General features: G+C 49.8%; 1 protein-coding gene across 8 annotated transcripts in view; it reads right to left on the reverse strand.

The window, feature by feature from the left end:
- MLPH (melanophilin) overlaps positions 1-21,252 on the reverse strand; it is a 66,817-nt gene that overhangs the window by 35,691 nt on the left and 9,874 nt on the right. For all 8 annotated transcript variants that reach the window (XM_017890365.1, XM_017890364.1, XM_017890363.1 and 5 more), the window contains 2 exons: positions 6,310-6,531; positions 6,002-6,114 (listed from right to left, as the gene is read on the reverse strand). In XM_017890365.1, the coding sequence (XP_017745854.1) occupies positions 6,002-6,114; positions 6,310-6,531 (335 nt within the window). The remainder of the gene's footprint in view (positions 1-6,001; positions 6,115-6,309; positions 6,532-21,252) is intronic.

Below are 21,252 nucleotides of genomic sequence, written 5' to 3' on the forward strand. Positions count from 1 at the left end.
CCNCCTTAGCTGCCCTTCCTTCCTTCCTTCCATCCTACCATCCATCTGTCCATCCATCCATCCATCCATCCATCCATCCATCCATCCATCCATCCTATCATCCATCCATCCATCCATCCTATCATCCATCCATCCATCCATCCATCCATCCATCCATCCATCCATCCATCTGCCCATCCATCCATCCATCCATCCATCCATCCATCCATCCATCCACCTACCACCTTAGCCACCCTTCCTTCCTTCCTTCCATCCTACCATCCATCTGTCCATCCATCCATCCATCCATCCTACCATCCATCCATCCATCCATCCATCCATCTCTCCCTCTCCCACAATCCATCCACTCACTGAAAAACATTCAGGGAAGGCTCTCTGCTGGCGTTTCATAGACCTATCGAAACATCACTTAGAACTGGTCTGAATTACAGTGTAAAAATCACTACTTTGCATCAATGTTACCAATCAGTTGCCAATGTTACCAATCAACGTTACCAACAGGTCTGACCATGTCTGCAGCATTGTGATTATTGGGCAGTAGGAAGACCCTGGAGCTGTGGAGTGTGAATGAGGCCTAGAGCTAAGTCATGTTCTCCCAAACACATGGCTTCACCTGCAGGCTCATAGCATTTGCTGGTCAGCAGGCCTGACCTCATCACTGCAGGGAGGGAGGTGAGGCTCAGCCCTCATGCCCCCTCTCCTTTCTCTGCCCAGCAGGGCTCCTTCCCCACACTGAGCTCCTGGGCCTGGTCTCCCTAGCCCCACTGTCTCTCCCTGCTTTCTCCTACACACGTTGGCTTGGCCTGTGCTGTGACTGTGGCAAATGGTTCAGGAAAGGGATCCCAGGGTTTAAAGCTAGCAGGCCCTGTGGACCATCCACCTTTCTACTCCAGGGGCTGCTGAGGGCACAGCTGGCACTGTAGAGGTCAGATTCTCTGGGCCCAGCCAGGCCTTGCTGCCCCTGGACACCCTTGCCCTGGGGCCTGCACCTTGCTGTCTGCGCCTCAGGGGTCATAGGTGTGAACAAGCAGGCATTGGTGCATTGGAGTATGCACTGTCAACTGCAAAGGGGAGCAGGACTGTGGGTGCAGGGCCTGGGGTGGCCTCAGAGCCACCTTCACTCTCTGCTCTGTGACGTCGGAGCTGGCCCTGCACCCTGCACCTCCGGCTTGTCTGCTGCTCTGTGAGGGCTCGGCCCGCAGTGAGTGGGAGTGGGAAAAGGAAGGAGAAGGAATGTTCCCCTTCCTGTGGTTTCCAGCCCCACGCCCTTGACCCTGACAGCTGGTCCAGCTTCATCACGGCCTCTGAGACAAGGGCACTAGCTGGTGGCACCCCCGCCTTGGAGGGCTGTGTCCCATCCCTGGGTGGCCTCCTTGGAGCTGCCTGTTTCTATTAATCCCAGCCTCTGCCCTTTGCTCACACCCCTGGTGGTTGTGGGGGATGCAGGCACCCCTGCAGTTATGACCTCTGATACCTCAGTATCTCTTTTTCCCATTCTCCGTTAACAGCATTTGAACCAGTTCCTTATATGAAATGACCGTGTGGTTTCTGTTTTAGACATTTCCGTGACTGGCCCACCTGTGATCCCCGCAGCTCCTATCTTCATCTCTCGGGCCTGGGGCCCCTTTGCAGGAAGCTCCTCCCTTGTGGCTTTCGGTTTCAGAGGCACATATGTCCCTATTTGATGGACTGGCTATGCTGACAATCCCTCCCAAGTGGGGACTGTCCCCAAGTGTGGAAGAGGGCCTGGCTCTTCCACCGCCCTACCCTCAGGACAGCCCAGGACCTGGCACCTGGCGAGCATTCAGGGGATGTACTGAGTCAATCACCGATGCATCTTCCAAAGCCTCCCGTGAGATGGAGACCTCACTGTGCACCTCCCTTCATCCACCCCCAAATGCCGCACACCCTCCTCCGTGATGTCCACACCAGCTTACAATTCTACCATCGACTGGGCCTTGGGTGGCTCTGGGTTCTCAGGCTCTGTCCTGAGCCAGCAGTGATCTTTTATATGGGTTGGAAAATTCAGTCTAATTGTCCAGCTTTCCACTTATAATACAGAGATAGAAGCAGTCAACCAACTAGCAAAAACTGAAATCTGAACGAAGGACTTTATAACAAACAGCTGAGATCAGGTGTCAAGCACATGCTGTCACTGCCTGTCCTGCCTGAAGCTGCCACTGCCATTCACCGCTTTGCTGCCTATTTAGGAGTGTCTGGGAAGATGTTGGGGTGAGTCAAGGGGACCAGCAGCTTGCCTGGGCTCAGAGGGCCTCAATTTCCCCAGTGGAAGGAGAGATGGGAGAGGCAGCCTGGTGTATTCTTTAACTTGAATCTTTCTCTTAAAGATAAAAGTTATCAAGGGTTTTAAAGGGGCCCGCAGGTGCCCATGTCTGAGCTCTGGCAGGTCTATTTTTATACACTCAGCGGATGCCTGCCTGGCTGGCAGTGCTTCTGGGGCTCAGAAAACAGCGCCCCCAAATGAGGGCCTTAGCAGCAGCCTCAGAAGCAGTTTCCCTCTGATCTTCTCCTGCCCTCTTGTCTCCCAGGCCCATTCTCCCCCAAGGCCAGTATAGAAACTAGAATCCCTCTTCCACAAGGCAGGACATAGAAACCAGTATCCCTTTCTCCCAAAGTCAGCCAAAAAACATGCAAATACCTCTCTGACTTTCTCTCTACTTTCTATGTAAAATCTAGCCATAAAGAAATTATCTGGCTGGACATGTGTGGCTTATGCTTGTAATCCCAGCACTTTGGGAGGCTGAAGTGGGAGGACTGCTTGAGCCCAGGAGTTCAAAACCAGCCTGGGCAATATCGTGAGACCCCATCTCTAAAAAAAAAATTAAAAAAAAAAAAAGAAATTATCTGACCTTCCTTGTTTGACTTTAGGTCATAAGACCCCCACTCCAGAGAGGGTCCCGCCCCATTCCTGGAGGAAAAAGGTCAAGAAGAATGTAGAGAAACAGGGCTTGCTGGGTTCCCTACTCAGCCTATCAGCAGTAGGTCTGGCCTTGTATAATCCCTTTCCACACGCTGTCCATCCTTTCTTGAACCTAAGCCTAAAAATGGACAATTTCCCTGCATCTGTGGGTCTGCATTCTGAAGGCTCCCATGTATACACGGTGAACACATTTCTATGTTTTTTGTCCAGTGAATCTGCCTTTTACGAGATGATTTTTCAGTGAGCTTTCAGAAGGTCAAGGTTTTCGGCTCCAAACGTGCCCAGATGACAGTGCCAGAGAGCAGACCTGGTTTTATTTTTGTTCTCTCTGGACACGTGAGTGCCTTGAGGAGACGCACCCCAAACCAACAGGCAGAGGCCCCAAGACGTGAACTCCCCCTGCACTCAGGGATGCGGAAATGGGCTTTCCGGGGCCTGGGGACCCACCTGTCGGGGTGATGTCCCCGGTCCCCACAATGAACATGAAGAGGAAGGTATCCTGGCATCTCAGGGGTCCTTTTAGTGTTGATCCCTTTCGTCACTCTGCACTTGGGCCAGGGGTTTGGGCGATGTTATCCTACCTATCTGATCAAGTCATACAAAAAAAAAAAAAAAAAAAAAAAATCCAAAAGATCTTCCATGTTCCTGACACAGAACAGAGATTTTCTGACCACTCTTCATAGGGAGGAGAAAACAAAAATAAAACCACATGAGTATAAAGAACTTAGTGTTGACGTCAGGCGAGGCCTGCACTGTCAGGCAAAGCCATCACCGAGGGAAACAGAAAGGCACTGGGAGGGAAGGCAGGGGGTGGGGGAACTGCAGGCACAGCGACCAGTCCAGGGCTTTTCCCTTCCTCTCCTGGCCATCAGCCATCGAGGCTGCCTCCTGCAGAACCTGCCAGGTCCCCTATGGAAGGCCTTGGTGAAACACCCAGCACTCTGAAGGTTCACTCAATGAAGACGCCCAGCGGCCCACTTACTAGCTGGACAAGGTCTGCATTAGGCCCTGGCTGGGCCAGGTTTCAAAACATTAACCTTAAGCTTTTTACCCTACTTTTTTTTTTTTTTTTTTTAAAGGCACAGCTTTCCCAGTTTTTGTGTTCTTTGCTTGCGCCCTGTTTTAATGTTGTAGTTACAGGCGCCCAGCAGGGAGGAACGCAGCCCCGTGGGCGCTTGGGGGAGCTGCTGGGAAGCCAAGTTCAAGGAACAGCTGTTTTCTGTTTTCTGTTGCCCCACAGCGCCACCTCCTGGCCCTTGGTGGTGATGATTTTGAAGTCGGCAGGTTCTGGCCGGCCGTGTGAAGTCCAGCAGCTCTGGGCTGAGCTGTTGAAACACTGCATTCTGCATTCTTTGAAATAATACAGCTTCCTGAGGCCACCCCAGTCCCTAAAGACTGCCTCTGGGGTTGACATTCTCAGATGCTTGACAGCATGGCTTTTCCCGGTGTTACGTGTCGTTTCTATCCCTACGCCTGGTAGGGGTGGACTGGAGGCTGGACCAAGCTCCATCGGCTGCAGGAGGACCCTTCGGTGGGCTCCAGGCTGGCCGTGTGCTTGTGGGAGGTAGGATTTGCTGCTGGGCTTCATGATCACTGTGAAGAAGCAGCCCAGGAATAGGGTGACGGCCTGTCCCCATGTCATCGGCCGTTCCTAGTCACATCTGTTGTTGCAGCATGTTATCAGTAGAGCTTCCTTTTACTCTTAAAAATGCCCTGGTTTGGGTGATTTATCACACCTGCCCCCACCCTCACCCCCACCACTCAAGAAGTGCAGCCACCCTGTGCTGCTCAGCGTGCTGCTCCAGGGGTGCCTCTCCGTGGCCTCTGTCCTAAATTAAACGATGTGCTAAGATGCCTTGAAATGCCTGCAGCAGGCCCAGTGAGAGCTTGAATGCTCAAAGGGTGTCTATGCCAACTTCTGCCTCTCCAGTCAAACTTGGGGCTTTAAGGGACAGGCATGAATAAGGTGTCTCTCCAGAAAGAAGGCCTGGGGGAGATGCCTGGGCTGGGGCATGGTAAGGACGCCCCAATCCAGAAGCACAGCCTCTGCCCTGGATGTGCCCAGCTGCTGGAGCCAGGCAGCTGCCTCGTGACCCTGGAGAAACTTGCTTTGCAGATGGAGTCATCCAGGACACTGAGACCCCAGACACCTGGCTTGGTGGGGGCTGTCCCCCCAAATGCTTGGCCAAGCTTAGTGATAAGAGCCTTGGACTCAGGTAACAGGGACAAGGTGAACTTTCTCAAAAACACTGTTGGTTTAGCTCCCTTCAAACTCAAACGCAGAAGACCCTCTGGCATCCTCCCACTCTCCCCTTGAAAAGATCTCTTCCAAATGCCTTATGGGGGGTATTACAGGCAAACAGATTGTTTAGTTTAAGACTACTGCCTGGATTTCAAAGTCATCATGAAATAAATACTTGGATTCAAAAGACGAAAACAACCGAATTGTAACAGATTTCTCTAAATCCTGATAATCACCATTCATGTGAAATGTTTGTTGAAAAGAGAGAGTCTAGGCCCCAAACCAGATGTCCCAGGGAAGAAGGGCTTGGAAAACATGTAGTATTAACAAGCACCCTGGTGATTCAATCAGCAGCTGGGTTTCAGAAACTTGGCTTTGAGTTCTCAACTTACTTTGAAGATTTGAAAACAATATAATTTCAAATATTGGCAACTTCAACAGCACCCAGGACTTCTGAGGCACTCAGACCAGGCCACTGGGATGCAGAGGTTTGCACTTCACATAAAAAGGAGCCAATTTCACAGGGCGCAGTGACTCACGCCTATAACCCCAGCACTTTGGGAGGCTGAGGTGGGTGGATTGCTTGAGCCCAGGGGTTTGAGGCCAGCCTGGGCAACATGGTGAGATGCCTGTCTCTACAAAAATTAAATTAAAAAAAAAAAGCAGCAGAAGAGACAGAGAGGCATGTGCACGCACACACACGTGCACACACATACACACACACACACATACACACACACGCACACTCCAAAGGAGCCTGCTTTAATATTCCTAAAATGCCTGGGAACTAAAAGCCCTTCCCACTGTCCACTCCTTACCTCCACCCTGCAGCCGCCCATGGAGGGACCGGATCACTTTGGCACTTCCGAACCTCTTGAAGCGGGCTTTCACGTGCTCATAGTACCACTCCAGTGAGCCGATCTTCACGACTCTGCAGAGACAAGCACAGGCGCATGGCACCGCCTAAGTGCTGAACACAGGTCTGCATAAATAACACACACACATGCACACACACACACACAAGCGTGCGCATGTGTGCATCCACCCTTCTTCAGCTAGCTTCACCGAAGGGACATGCCAGATCCAGAAACTATCAAGATCACTTTACCTCGAGGTCTGGGCTCACCTGGCCAGATGGCAGGGGTCACAGATCCAGCCCTGCTCCTCCGGGTGGACGCGGCCACAGCTTTTGCAGGTGAAGAGGCCACATTCCAGGCACTGTCTTTTGCTATTCACAAGCAGCCGGTAGGGCTGCAGGCAGTGGGTGCAGTGGGTCTCGTTCAGATGGGCAGTGTCGGAAAGCAGCTCCCTCTTGGAGCTTTCCTTCTTAATCTTGCCCTTCAACCCCCTTGGAAAAATATCAGAAACAAGAAATACATTGGACATCTTGTTTTTGCCGCAGGCTTTAAGTGTGTACATGTACATACACATACACACAGACACATACACACACACAGTAACGGTCTCCTATGCAGAAAATGTTGCCTATGCAACAAAGTTGGGCAAAGGCACACAGGCATCTTTGTGTTGTGGGCTGAGCTCAAACGGGCAATTTTGGTAGGCTGGAATGGAAACACGTTAACTTCATGGAAATGACATTGCATTCAAGCATTTCTGTGGCTGTTTACTATTGTACCAATTTTGGTTGGCAGGTCACTGGACCCTCTCCAGGGCGGTCACAGAGTCCTGAGGGCAAAGCCAGATGGTGTTTCCTGATCAAGCATTTTTGGGTCTCTTCCAGCAGGGGGCAAGAGTTGAGCTTCCCCAGAGCACGGCTGAAACGGCTCGGTGTTTCCAGAGCAGGAATCATCCAGCACCCAGAAGTCTCAGGAAAACTACAGTTCTCCTAGACCATCCGAGTTTAACTAACACAGCTTCCTGGTGAACCTGCCAAGTTGAACTGATTGGAAAATGTACGCTTAGATGATAATGAACACATTTCTTTTGTTCTAGAGTTCAGCGAATGTCTGCCAAACGTAATATTTTCAGTTTCAGACGAGATAAAATTAATCCATTCTTAGTGACACAAACAAGAAGGACACTAGATGCCATTGTCTTCTGAGAACTCTGAAGTACACTGATTTGGATGGGGACACCCAGAGTGTGGCAAAGGTGAAGAGACTGGAGAGTCCCACAAGGCAGTGGGAGGCCACCTCCGGTTTCAAGTGCAGTTGGCTGAACTTCACTGATTTTCCTCTCTCAACTATTTACAAAAATATTCACTGAGATGGACACAAAATCAGGCTCTCGTCATAGCTTCAAAACCAAGAGAAAAGCATCAAGCAGTTGTAGGAATCTAGGGGGATACCGCCATCCACAGATTACAGTTTAGATAAAGCTGCATTGACAAGGTAAAGTCTTTGCCCCAAACAGAGGAGCACAAGTCCCTGGAACCAGATGGGAAGGGCCTCACCCCTCCATTTCCACTCTTGCCAGCTCTGCACCAACCAGAAAACCTGGAGGCCACCCCTTCGCCGGACAGGGCTTGTCCAGCCTGTGTCCCAGGGAGTACCTCTTCTTCTGTATCCAGGCAGAACAATACCCCGAGGCCCAGCACAGCAGGAAGAAAGACAAGGACATGTGCACTGCCCTGCACCCCAGGCCGGAGGAGTCCTCTTACATAAGAGCCCAGGAGTGTCCTGGGGCAGCAGCTGGAGGTTGATATATTTCCGGGGCCGAAATTGGGGAAAAGGATAACTGTACTGTGCTTTAGATTCTTTAAAACATAACTTCCCTTCTTCATAGCCAGAGACCAGGAAGGGAGGGCAGAGAAGACTCCATTTGGGGAGGCCAAATGACACCTGCCAGCCACTCCAGGACGTATCAACCAGACCCGGAGCTTCAGATCCTGAGGGGTGAATGGGGCCGGAGCACTCCATGCACTCTGTTTATTGGGTTGACCAGAAGTCACTCCTCAACAGGCAAAAGCCAGGCACGTGGCTCCAAGTTAAAGTTAGCTTCAGGAATAAAAGACCCTCCTGAATGTGACTTACCATCAGAAATAGACTTGAAACAAGTCAGCTTGGCGTGCTGAATGGGGCATAAGCAAGTACGTATAGTCTCAACGAGAGGGACAGAGGAGACACGGGAGGAAACCAGGCTGAGACAGGAGCACCACCGGCTATGCTGGTGGAGATGGAGAAGAACCGGTTAAGACGGAGGTGGCGAGGAATCACAACCCACAATGGAGGGGGCAATGGGCACAACTTCTACTGTGAAATATTAGATTCCATGATTTCCAATAGTGGTCTTCAAAGTGTGGTCCAGGAACCTCTCCTCTGGAGGTTCCTAAGATCCTTTAGTGGGCGGGTCACAAGGGCAAGGCTATTTTTGTAATAATGCTAAGACATCATTTGCCTTTTCTTTGCTCTTCGACGCCTGCACTGAAGGTGTAAAAACAATGGTGGATAAACTGCTGGGGCTTTAGCACGAGTCAGGGCAGTGGGCCCGACGGCACTGGCAGTCACTATATCCTTCATCAAAAAAGAAAGGAGCTGGGCGCAGTGGCTCATACCTGTAATCCCATCACTTTGGGAGGTCGAGGCAGGCAGACCACCTGAGGTCAGGAGTTCAAGACCAGCTGGCCAACATGGTGAAACCCTGTCTCTACTAAAAACACAAAAATTAGCCAGGCACAATGGTACACCCCTGTAATCCCTGCTACTTGGGAGGCTGAGGCAGGAGAGTTGCTGGAACCAGGGAAGCAGAGGTTGCAGTGAGCCGAGATTGCACTACTGCACTCCAGGCTGGGTGACAGAGCGAGACTCTGTCTCAAAAAAAAAAGAAAAGAAAAAGAAATGAGAAGAAAAAACAGTTGCATTTAAGAATCACCTTGATGAAACACTGAAAGTTATGAGTCTTTTTGAACTGTGGCCCCCGTCCATGTCTTTTGAGTATTCCGCGTGACAAGCTTGGAGGAGGACGGGATTGGAGGAGGACGGGAAGCTCTACCGCTGCATGTTGAAGGTGACAGATATTTCTATCAACGGGATTGGGCAATTGTTCAGACTGCAACCTGAGCTAGAAACTTTTCTTATGAAATACCATTTTCATCTGAGAGAACAACGGGGAGATGAACTGTTTCGACTTGGGTGCGTGGCAGATATTTTCTCAAAAATGAACGAAGTGTGACTCTCACTTCAAGGAAAAGAAGTGACGGTATTTATTGCCAGTAATGAAACGGAAGCTTTCAAGCACAAAATAGAATTTTGGAAAACATATATCGCCTGCTGTGAGCTTGACAGTTTCCAACACCAGGAGAATTTTGATGAGATCGCTGGTGAGAGTAACAGAAGTGGTTCTCTTTTGGGATGCATATGAAATGTGTCAACGTTTGAGAAGTCTGCATAACTCAGTGAGCCAGAGTCTTCCAAATGATTAATGCATGGTGTTGCAAAAATCACACAGGGGTAGAAAATCCACCTCAAGTGCAAGAGAGACCAATGGGTTTTAACAAACAGGAAAGGAAAAGTTCACTAATGTGGTTTCAGATTCCACATCACAACTAACCTTTAAGAAACTACCAACTGTCTGGGCATGGTGGCTCACGCCTGTAATTCCAGCAGTTTGGGAGGCCGAGGCAGGCAGATGACCTGAGGTCAGGAGCTCGAGACTAGTCTGGCCAACATGGTGAAACCCTGTCTCTACTAAAAATGCAAAAATTATCCAGGCGTAGTGGCACACACCTGTAGTCACAGTTACTCAGGAGGCTGAGGCAGGAGAATCACTTGAACCCGGGAGGCGGAGGTTGCAGTGAGCTGAGATTGCACCACTACACTCCATCCTGGGTGGCAGAGCAAGACTTTGCTTCAAAAAAAAAAAAAAAAAAAAAAAAAAAAAACCAACCCAACAACAAAAAACTACCAACTCCAACTGCCGGGTTTTCATGCTGTAACAACACATAATGTTAATTATCATCTGCAAAGGCTCATTTTTTCAATTATATATCTGGATGAGCCTAGATTTTCTTCAAATACTACAGCCCAGACAATGTGTTATCACCCACTGAATGCAGAAGCAAGTAGAGAATTCAGCTGTCTTCTATTGTTCCAGATAAGGGAGGAGACCACCCCTCACATTGTCTTATGCCCAATTTCTGCCTCTGAAGAAAAAAGAAGTAAAAACTAAAAGGTAGAAATGATATCCACAGGCAGAGAGCCTGGTGCCACACCCTCGGCCTGGTAGTTAAAGATCGACTCCTGACCTAATCGATTATGTTATCTAGAGATTCCAGACATTGTATGGAAAAGCACTGTGAAAATCCCTGTCCTGTTCTGTTCTGTTCTCATTACAGGCGCAGGTGCAAGCAGTCCCCAGTCATGTACCCCCTGCTTGCTCAATCGATCACAACCCTCTCACATGGGCCACCTTAGAGTTGTGAGCCCTTAAAAGGGACAGGAATTGCTTACTTGGGGAGCTCGGTTTTTGGAGACGTGAGTCTGCCAATGCTCCCAGCTGAATAAAGCCCTTTCCTTCTACAATTTGGTGTCTAAGGGGTTCTTGTCTGCAGCTGTCCTGCTATACAGACATTAAAGGGATTTGCAAAAACAGAACAACACCACTGACCTTATTCACGCTCTTATTTTGGGAAAATCTCATTTTAATAAAACTATATTTATGTTAACATATAGGGGTTTACAGTTATTTTAAATGAGTGAATAAATAAATATTTTTAACTCCCAGTTTTAATTTCTGATGTGGTAAATATTAATAGATATGATTCATATGAATACAACTCTTTGGGGTTCTCAGTAATTTAGGAAATGTGAAGAGGTCCTGAGGCCCAAAGGTTTGAGAACCGCTGATTTCGAAGTCAAGTTTGCTCCCCCTCCCAGAATGCAGAGAAAAGGGACTAAGCAATGGGAGAGAGGGGGGAGATGATGGCAAAGGCAGAGAAAGTGAGCCCCTGGCGGAGACAGAGCCCTGGAGACGGGGATGCGTGGGGTGGAAGGGAAGTGCTGTCCTTGTCCTGAGGGCAGGGAACCCACACTACTGTCCTCTGCAGTCCCACCTCCGGGGGGCCCTGGGACACGCAGCCAGAGCTGTGACTGGTGGGGCAGAACAGAGCCGAGGGGAGACTCCTGTCCTCAAGGGAGGCCCAGCAGCCTCTGAGGAAAGGGCACATACAAGGGAAGAAAAACGCTTCCAGGATGAGAAGAGGAAGGAAAGGCCGCTTCTATGATGGGGGCTGGACAGGCGAGGTGAGCCAAGCAGGGTGAAGGGGTCAGACCTGTGCCCTGCTCTGCCACTCTTGGGGTGGAATCCAGACGGGGGTGTGGTGGCAACATGCAGGAATACTGGAGAGAGCCCAGGATGGCAGGGCTGGTGGCCACCCCCGCAGGCACAGCAAGGGGAGGCTCCCCACTATGGCCGTCCCCAAGGTCCAGCACACAGGCCAGGGAGGAGACTGCATGAAGGGTCTTGTGGGCCTCCACTTGCATTGGGTGCTGGGGTGTTGGGGAATCCACATCCCTGTGGTCTCAGACCATGCTCCAGCAGGATTGCATGAGATGAGGAGCAGCCAGGGGACTGGCAGAAGCTTGGGGTTGGTGGAAGAGGCCACAGCACGTGGGTATGTGGCTGGGATCGGGATCTCAGTGGTGGGTGCCATCCGCATCTCAGTGCCCAGCCAGTACCCTTCGCGTACCAGCCAGCAGCCCCATCCTGCAAGCTGACCTGCCCTCCACTCTGCATCAGGACCAGCAAGGAGGTGGGGACAGTGTGTGGAGTGCAGATCCCAACAACCCAGCCACTGGGAGGGTCATGAGCCCTTCTCCCAAGGCCCAGCTTCTGGCCTGGCCAAAAGCAGGGGTTGGGGAGTAGAAGTGGCATTGCGGGGAGCTCTGGAAGAGAAGCTGAGCCAGGAACAGAGACCCGGTAAGTGAGTACAGTCTGGGAGATGTGAAGCCCTGAAGCCTGCACTGTCTTGCTGCTCAAGGGTTGGGGCCTCACGAGCAGGAGCAGATGGGAAGTAAAAGACCTGTATTTCCTTCGCACAGCTTGGTTGGGCATGAGTGAGTTTTTGACCATGCCACCAAGGCAGCCATCACCTTAACAACACAGGAAAACTCTCCCAACCAGAGAGAAGAAACAAAGAAAGAGCTGGGTCTTCAGATTAGAGGGGTCACTGGATGGTAGGAGATGCCTACACAGACTGACAAGACCACTCGATTCCAGGGTGGGCAAAACCCCCACCAGCATGGTGGAAAAAACCAGCAACCTCCAGTGGGGTGGAGGCCATGCAGGGGGCCCTTCCGCAAGGCTGAGGGCTGGCTGTGGGGCAGTGGCTCCTGTCCTACTGCTGCCGTTTCAGAGCTCCACCAACTCCATGGCTTAAAACAATGCAAATGCTGGCCAGGTGCAGTGGCTCACACCTGTAATCTCAGCACTTTGGGAGGCCAAGGTAGGTGGATCACCCGAGGTCAGGAGTTCAAGACCAACCTGGCCAACATGGTGAATCCCTATCTCTACTAAAAATAGAAAAAATTAGGCTGGTGTGGTGGCGGGCACCTGTAATCCCAGCTACTTGGGAGGCTGAGACAGAAGAATTGCTTAAACCCAGGAAGTGGAGGTTGCAGTGAGCTGAGATCATGGCACTGCCCTCCAGCCTGGGCAATAAGAGCAAAACTCCACCTCAAAAAACAAAAGAAAATAAAAGAAACACAATAAAAAAATGCAAATGCATTACCTGACAGCTCTGGAGGGCAGAATTTTGACTCAGGATTCACTGAGCTAACATCAAGGTGTTGGCAGGACTGTGGCCCCTCCTGGAGCCCCCAGGGGAGAATCTGCTTTCTGGCAGCTCAGCTTCTTGAGGGCTTCAGGTGTGTGGGCTCCTGGCCCCTTTCTCCATCTTCAAAATCAGCCATCCCTTCTGTTTCCAAGGCCCCTGTGATGACATTGGTCCCACCCAGGGAACCCAGGATCATCTCCCAGGTCCAGGCCAGCAGGTGGACAGCCTAAAATATTGTATAGACTGAGGAATTCACAGGTTCTGGGGATTGGGATGTGGACATCTTTTTGGGGGGGATGATTCTGCTTACCACCGGTAGCAGCATCCCCACAGCCTGCAGGGGAAAGCGTGTGGGCTCAGATTGTACTCCCGGCCGAGTGGAACAGAGATCCTCAAAGACAATATCCACACTCCATGCCATGCCTGAGAAAATCGCCTGAGGACAGACACCAGGTGACGGAAAAATGACTCCCGAGGGTGACCCTGAGTTGGAGGCTGGAGCACAAAAGACCCAGTGAGTCACGGGATTGAGGGGCCAAATGACTGAAAGCGCAGCAACCAAAGTAAACCTCACGTCAGGGCTAACAGCTGGCAGAGGATGGAAAGACGGCAGCCATTGCTGAGGAGCAGTGCCGGGGAGCCAGGCTCCCGATCCTGGGAATGCATGTCAGGAATTACCACGAGGGAGCTGGAAACTCACTAAAGGGAAGGCCAAGATGACGATAAAAATGATGAAGAGGAAGTGAGTGGTGATGTGAGAACGGCAGGCACTGAGAGACAGAGCCTCAGAGAATCTCATAAAACATCTCAGACCAACGTTCCCCTCCAGGCCCTGCCTTGGAAGCAGATTCCCTGTTTTAGCCCCTATTTTTTTCATCTCTAGAGCTGCCTGTGTCAGTGATTCCAACTAGCTTGGTTAAGGGTGATTTCAAATTCCTTATTATCAAAAAAATTTATTTTTATTATTAATTAATTAATTTATTTATTTTTGAGATGGAATTTTGCTCTGCCGCCCAGGCTGGACTGAAGTGGTGTGACCTCGGCTGACTGCAACCTTTGCCCCCCAGGTTCAAGTGATTCTCCTGCCTCAGCCTCCTGGTAGCTGAGATGACAGGCGCCTGCCATCATGGCTGGCTAATTTTTGTATTTTTAGTAGAGATGGGGTTTTGCCATGCTGACCAGGCTGGTCTCGAACTCCTGACCTCAGGTGATCCACCTGGCTCAGCCTCCCAAAGTGCTAGGGTTACAGGTGTGAGCCACAGAGCCTGGCAAAAAAAAAAATAAATTTTTTTTTAAAGCAAGCCATGGTTTGCCCATGTCTCATACTGGGAGAACCTTACAGCTTCGCTCAGGAACCTCCTCTGTTTGCAGAGATCACAGATCCACGTCACCACCTATTTGCCTTTCCAGGGCAGGTTGGCAGGCCTAATATTTGATTTGTAGGCTGTGTCCTTTAAAACAGGGTGTTCTGTTTGGGCTTCAGCCTTTCCCCCAGGGCATGAGTCACCCAAGTCTGGCTATGCATGGTCTCCTAGTTCTTCCTGGGTTTGGGGAATATCCATTAATTTCTACCATAACCACAGCTGAGGGGCTACCCTAACAAATGCAGAAAGCAGTTACTGGAAGAATTTGATACAAGCATGATACAAAGCAAGACACAAATCAGCACCAACGCAAGCTCCAGGCTGCCTAGGTGGAGGCCAGTTCCTTTTGTGCACAGCCCCAGGTCCCTTGGGTCCCAGACAGGGATGGGTGCCCAAGAAGTTCTGGGCTCTTCTGGGGACAGAGGGAGTTAAAAAGCTGTAACTCTTATCCAATGTTCCCTTCAAGAAGGTTTACTTTGGCCCTACTTTGTATTTGTAGAACAATAAAAAATAATAACATGTGATAATCTTTTCTGTACTCTTAAAACCTTCTTAATACCCAAGTGATACAAATGAATCTAAAACACTCAAGACAAGAGCACTCAGAGGACCACTTCTATGGAACTCACCACCAGCTTACAGGAAAACAGGGATGATGGAACTTTTGTGCAAACATCACGAGGATATCCTCAGCTAACTCTGGACTCTGAAAAATTCCACAAAGGTAAACAGCTAGCTTTCTCCTACACATAAGCTTCAAAGAAAAAAAAGAGAGAACGGAAAAGAGATCTTATAGATTCAAAAAGACTTAAAAGATACAGCAAGCAATGTAAGGTCTGGACCTTATTGGGAGATGAGTGGAAAAGTTTGAACACACATCAGATATTTAAGGAATTAGAGCTAATTATTTTATTTATTATTATTATTATTATTATTTTTTTTTTTTTGAGGAGTGCGGTGGTACGATCTCAGCTTACTGCAGCCTCCGCCTCCCAGGTTCAAGCAATTTTCCTGCCTCAGCCTCCTGAGTAGCTGGGATTACAGGCATGCGCCACCACGCCTGGCTAATTTTTGTATTTTTAGTAGAGATGGGGTTTCACCATGTTGGCCAGGCTGGTCTCAAACTCCTGACCTCAGGTGATCCACTCACCTTGGTCTCCCAAAGTGCTGGGATTACAGGCATCAGCCACTGCGCCTGGTCTATTTTTATTTTTTATTTATTTATTTTTTTGAAACGGAGTCTTGCTCTGTCGCCTAGGCTGGAGTGCAGTGGCACGATCTCAGCTCACTGCAACTTCTGCCTCCTGGGTTTAAGAGATTCTTGTGCCTCAGCCTCCTGAGTAGCTGGAATTACAGGTGCCTGCCACCATGCCTGGCTAATTTTTTGTATTTTTTTTTTTTGGTAGAGACGTGGTTTCACTATGTTGGCCAGGCTGGCTTCGAACTCCTGACCTCAGGTAATCCACCCTCCTTGGCCTCTCAAAGTGCTGGGATTACAGGCGTGAGCCACTGTGCCTGGCCTAGAGTGAATTATTTTAGATGTAATATATATTTATGGGGGAAAAAGGAGATGAGAGGAACAATAACACAAGAGAATACACCAAGACACAGCAAGCTATCACTCACTGCAGGCAAACCTGCAAATGCTAAAAGTAAACATTTACCAGATATTCATCACAGCTAGGTAACCTGCCTCAGCCTCAGTTTCTCACCTGTGCATGGTGACAGTAAAAGTTACCACATCACAGGGGTGTCTCAGGGTTAAAGGAGACAACAGAGATGAAGCTGAAAGGGGTCATCATCCAACATGATCCCAGAAAGCTGTGGAGTCGGCCATGGTCAGTATGGTGCTGGGGCCTGGTGACACAGCAGTCAATGCAATAGAGCCCTCATGGGACTTAGATGCCCGCAGGGGTAAGACACTAACAAGGAAATGACTCACTGGGTACTGGAGAAGGCTAAGGAGGAAATGGAGGAGGGAGCGAGGTCCCACGGTGAGCAGGAGGGAGGAGGGTGAATTTCATCATAAATGTGATGGAAGCTCTGTGGGGGTTATGAGGACTTGATCTACATTTTAAGGCACGAGTCTGGGGGACGTGGGGAGAGTGGACAACAAGCCAGTGAGGTGGAGGAGGAGAAGAGTGAGCATATGTGTGTGGGGTGGATTCCTGTGGTGCCCACAACGAAGACAGTGTGGCATTAAGGGTGGTGAGCGGTGGCTGCATTGGTTGAGCCATGGGGCTGGCTGAATGTGGGGTGTGGGGTGAGAGGGAGGGAGCAGAGACAGCCACGACTCCTGGGAACTTAACTTTGGCAACCAGCCTGTGTCCAAGATGGGGATGGGGTGCTTGGAGGTGGAGGAGAAATCACAACTTCTGTTTTGGACATGCTGGGACAGAGATGCCAGTGGGACACTCTGGCTGCAGTCTTGCAGGCCTTTGTCTACCAAAGTCAGAGTTCAGAGGACACGTCTCTGATGTGGGTATAAACTTGGGACTCATTGTTTAGATGTGTTGTCTAGCTGCTATAGTAGCCCCTAGCTGCTAGGGCACATGCAGCTATTTACGTTTAAATTAATTAAAATTGAACACAATTAAAACTTTGGTTCTCTGGTTGCATTAGCCACACTTCTAGTGTTCCATAGCCTTGGATGGCTGGTGGCTGCCACGTGGGGCGTGCAGATACGAACATTTCCCTCACTGCAGAAAGTTCCATCAGGCAGTGCTGGTCTGGAACTCATTTAAAACCTTGGGGTTGGACAAGGTCACTGGAGAAGTGAGTGACACAGAGCAGAGAAGAGAGTTGGGCCAGGGTCCTCGATCCTGCAAAAGGGAATATTAAAGGAGTCCAAGAGGTCCCAGCGAAGGAGACAGAGAAGGGGCTAGACTCCAACACACGACGTAGAGCCACTTCCAGAGAGGGCTCAATGAGTGCGGAGCTTCTGCTGCTATTATTGGATTTTTCTATATATTTTTTAAAAAGTAAAATGTGGCTAAGTGTAGGGGTTCAAATCTATAATACCAGCACTTTGGGAGGTCAGAGTGGGAGGATCACTTGAGCTCAGGAGTTCAAGACAAGCTTGGACAACATAGAGAGACCCCATCTCTACAAAAAATTTAAAAAATTAGCTAGGTGTAGTGGTGCATGCCTGTAGTCTCAGCCACTTGGGAGACTGAGGTGGGAGAATTGCTTGAGCCCGGGACGTCGAGGCTGCAGTGAGCCATGATCATGCCATTGTACTCCAACCTGGGTAATAGAGCAAGACCCTGTCTCAAAAAACAAAACAAAAAGAAGTAAAATGGGATAAAATTACATGTTCATAACTTGCTTTTTCTACTGGACAATGTCTTGTGAACTATTAATGTCAATTTATTTCTATAGCATTATTTTTATTGGGGGCTGAGTAACCCATTCTTAAATCCGTTGTTAAATGTGGTATTTAACCAAAGCCTGAACATTTGGACATTAGGGTCTTTCTAATTCTTCTCTCCTGTAACCCTTGTCTGATTCTCTCCTTATGATGACTTTCAGCAGAGGACCTGCTGGCTCAACGGGTGAGCATACTTTTAAGACTTTTGCTACCTTATTCCAAATTGGCCTCTGCAAAGATCGGATATGGTGGCCACTACCCACGTGTGGCCATCAAAAACCTGCAATATGACTGATAAGACTGAAGAGCTAAATTTTATTTAATTATAATTTTATTTGATTTAATTATAATTAATTTTAATAGCCACGAGTGGCTAGTAGCTTCTGTCCTGGACAGTGCAGCCTTAGGTCTATTTATATGATGATTTAATTGGGCTGTATTTTCTTTTTTTTTCTTTATCTTCATCAATATGAGGTGTCAGGGCGAGGCTAGTGAACACTCTGGTATGAAGCAGTTTAAATCACACAGGATTTATTTGTTCTTTGACCATTTGAAAGATCGGTCCATGAAAACATATGGATCCAAACCCTCTGGGAAGATCTGTCATTGGCAATTTATCCCAATAATGGGCCAGCAGGAAAAAGAGGAAGCTTCAAACTAACCACAGAGAAAGGTCAAGAGAGTGTGGGGAAAGGGACACCCAGGACAAACAGAGGGTCGAGAGGGCAGAGTCGGGAGGGACAAAGGCTGAGAAGGGGCTGCTGATCGGGCAGCTCCTGGGACAGGACGTGGATGTTAAGTCAAATCTATCCTATAATGCCTGTCTCATGCCAATAGTTCTAACATCCTAATTTTGTGCATCTTCCAGTTTTTGATTCCATGGTGCACAGCACTGTGTCCTTGTGGGAGGCAGGAACTGCCCTCCCACTCTATATAGCAAACAGCCCGTTCCCAAATCCCTAGTGGCACAGGCGACTTCAGGGAGAGATTATAACTGCCTGGGCTAGATCAAGACGTGCTGGCTTCCCCTTCCTTCTCACCGATCCCTCCTAAGGGCCAGCAAGGAGAGCCTTGTCAGGGGTGTGCATCTCTGAAGGTCCACAGCACAGCCTGGAGGGAGGGGCAGGCCTGGCCAAGGGAGTAGGAGCTTCCGTGGCTTGAGGACAGTACTCTGGTCACGGGCGGGGGTTGTCTCAAGGTCACGTGCCCTCCTTCCTCCAGCATATCAGGGATCTGGACCAGCTTGTTTGTCCCGCTTTGACAGAGGAGAAATCAAAGTTGTGTTGTTCTGACGCTGTGGGAAAAGGTGCAGGCATCACCTCCAGACCCTGCCCAGCATCCTTCAAGGTGATTGATGCTCACATCTGGGGAGAAATACTGAATCCATCTGACACACATCTGCTAACTGTAAGAATGTTAAAAGAAATGCATTTTCTTTGGTTTGATAACTGGTGCATTAAGTGAATCGGCTCTTAAGCAAATCAACCCCCTGGCAAACTTGTGTCTGGGGCACTGGCCTTGAGTCTGCATGTGGTGTTCCCCTGATGCATATTTGGGGCAGTAAAACTCTTTCCAAGCAATGACTGGATGTGTTTCTTGGTTTTACAATTCCCCTACCCCTGTTCTCTCCTCTATCCTATCAGTGGCCTTGGGTTTCCTCGGGCTGGGCCTCACCCACGGGCATCCCCCTCAGAGTATGTGAGACACACTGGAACCTGCTGGAAGGTCCCGAATTGCTACATTTGTTACCGCCACCCACTGAGTGGTCCCTTGGGCACCAGTTTCTTCATCCAGCCTCTTGCTGATTCAGATATTTAAGACTCGGTGACCGGGAACAGACATGAGGACCCCGAGGATGTCACCCAGAGAGATGCTACAGAGAACGGGATTCCGTGGTGGGAGCACACAGATGACTGTTCATGTTGAAATTGGTTAAACGCACAGATTAAGAATGATGAAAGACGGGGAAGAAGGAGGTTCATTATTGGAAAAGTTATCTTCTGTTTCATCGTGGATTTCTGGTATTTTTGGCAGCTCCTCTGCAGAACCAGTTTTGGTGCTGAGAACTAGAGCCTTTATTCTACGCTTGTTTGCTCTGTAGCCTTGCTGAGCCTCCACACTGCTCAGTTTGAGCAGAGCACACTGCGAGGTGTGTTTCGACCTTGCAGTGCTCACGGCACCTGCACGTGATGCGTGCCCACATGCCAGGGCCGTCACTCCTCAGGGCTCATGAGGCACCTGTGAAAAAGCCTCTCACAGGTAGAGGCAGATCTCCTTTTAGTGAAAAATTTAATCAATAGGGCAGTCAACAAAAGACAAGCACAAATGAAACAATAAGAAACTCACGCCATTCTCCTGCTTCAGCCTCCCGAGTAGCTGGGACTACAGGCGCCGCCACGTCGCCCGGCTAGTTTTTTGTAGTTTTTAGTAGAGACGGGGTTTCACCGTGTTAGCCAGGATGGTCTCGATCTCCTGACCTCGTGATCCGCCCGTCTCGGCCTCCCAAAGTGCTGGGATTACAGGCTTGAGCCACCGCGCCCGGCCAGAAACTCAGAAACCTCTTAACTACCTCTACCTCCACGCTGTTTACATCGGGGTCCCCAAGCCCCGGCCGTGGCCCAGTAGGGGTGCCTGGCCTGTGAGGAGACGGATTGCATGGCAGGAGGTGAGTGGCGGGTAAGAGAGCATTTCCCGCCTGAGCTCCGCCTCCTGCCAGGTCAGTGGCAGCTCAGATTCTCATAGAGCTCCCGTAGTTCTTTATTGCGAACTGCCTGCGAGGGATCTAGTCTGTGTGCTCCTTATGAGAATGAGAACGAGGCAGAACAGCTTCATCCTGAAACCATCCCCAAACCCACCCCAGCCTCCTCCCCCCCCGACCCCACATCTGCGGAAAATTTTCTTCTATGAAACCGGTCTCTGGTGGCAAAAAGATTGGGGACCTCTGGTTTACACGATTCTTTGCCTCCCAAATGTGTCACCCGCTGAAATGTATTCTCATAGTAAGAACCATCATAGCAATGCCACTTGGGGCTTCAGTATTCTCGACCTAACACGACCTTGACACAGGCTTTCCATAGCACTGTCTCTCTGCACACGGACATTTTCAATACGGTACTCTACGCTCATGTGGCCCCTTCCGTCGGAAGGCATTTGGGGATGTAACAAGCCCACCCCCTAATCACATAGCAGGCTGAGAAGACACAGCAGAGTGGGCCCATTACACGTTCCCCCCACTGGCTCATTCTGGGCAAACGGCCTCAGGTACAGAATGAACAATGTGACCTTAGCTGCAGCCAACTGGCCACCAGCGGCCCCCCAGGCACGGTCAGCAGAACCCACGTGCTTACAAAAGTCCCTTCCTAAGAGCACTGAGAGGTGACCCGGGTGCGTCTTTTCCTAAAAATTCTGCAGGTGACCTGGGTGTGTCCCTTCTTTGCAATGTGAAATGATGAAAAGAACATGAAATAAGGAAAGATGGGTGTCAGAAGTGGGTGAGCCACAGACAGGAAACACGTGGGAGTTTCTGCTAAACCCACTTCAGATAAGCCTGGACTGGAGCAGGGCAGACCACTCAACAGCTCCCTAGAAGACAGTACCTGCCTG

This window comes from Rhinopithecus bieti, unplaced genomic scaffold (assembly GCF_001698545.2).
Source record: "Rhinopithecus bieti isolate Rb0 unplaced genomic scaffold, ASM169854v2 scaffold_19482, whole genome shotgun sequence".
NCBI classification, from domain to species: Eukaryota; Metazoa; Chordata; class Mammalia; order Primates; family Cercopithecidae; genus Rhinopithecus; species Rhinopithecus bieti.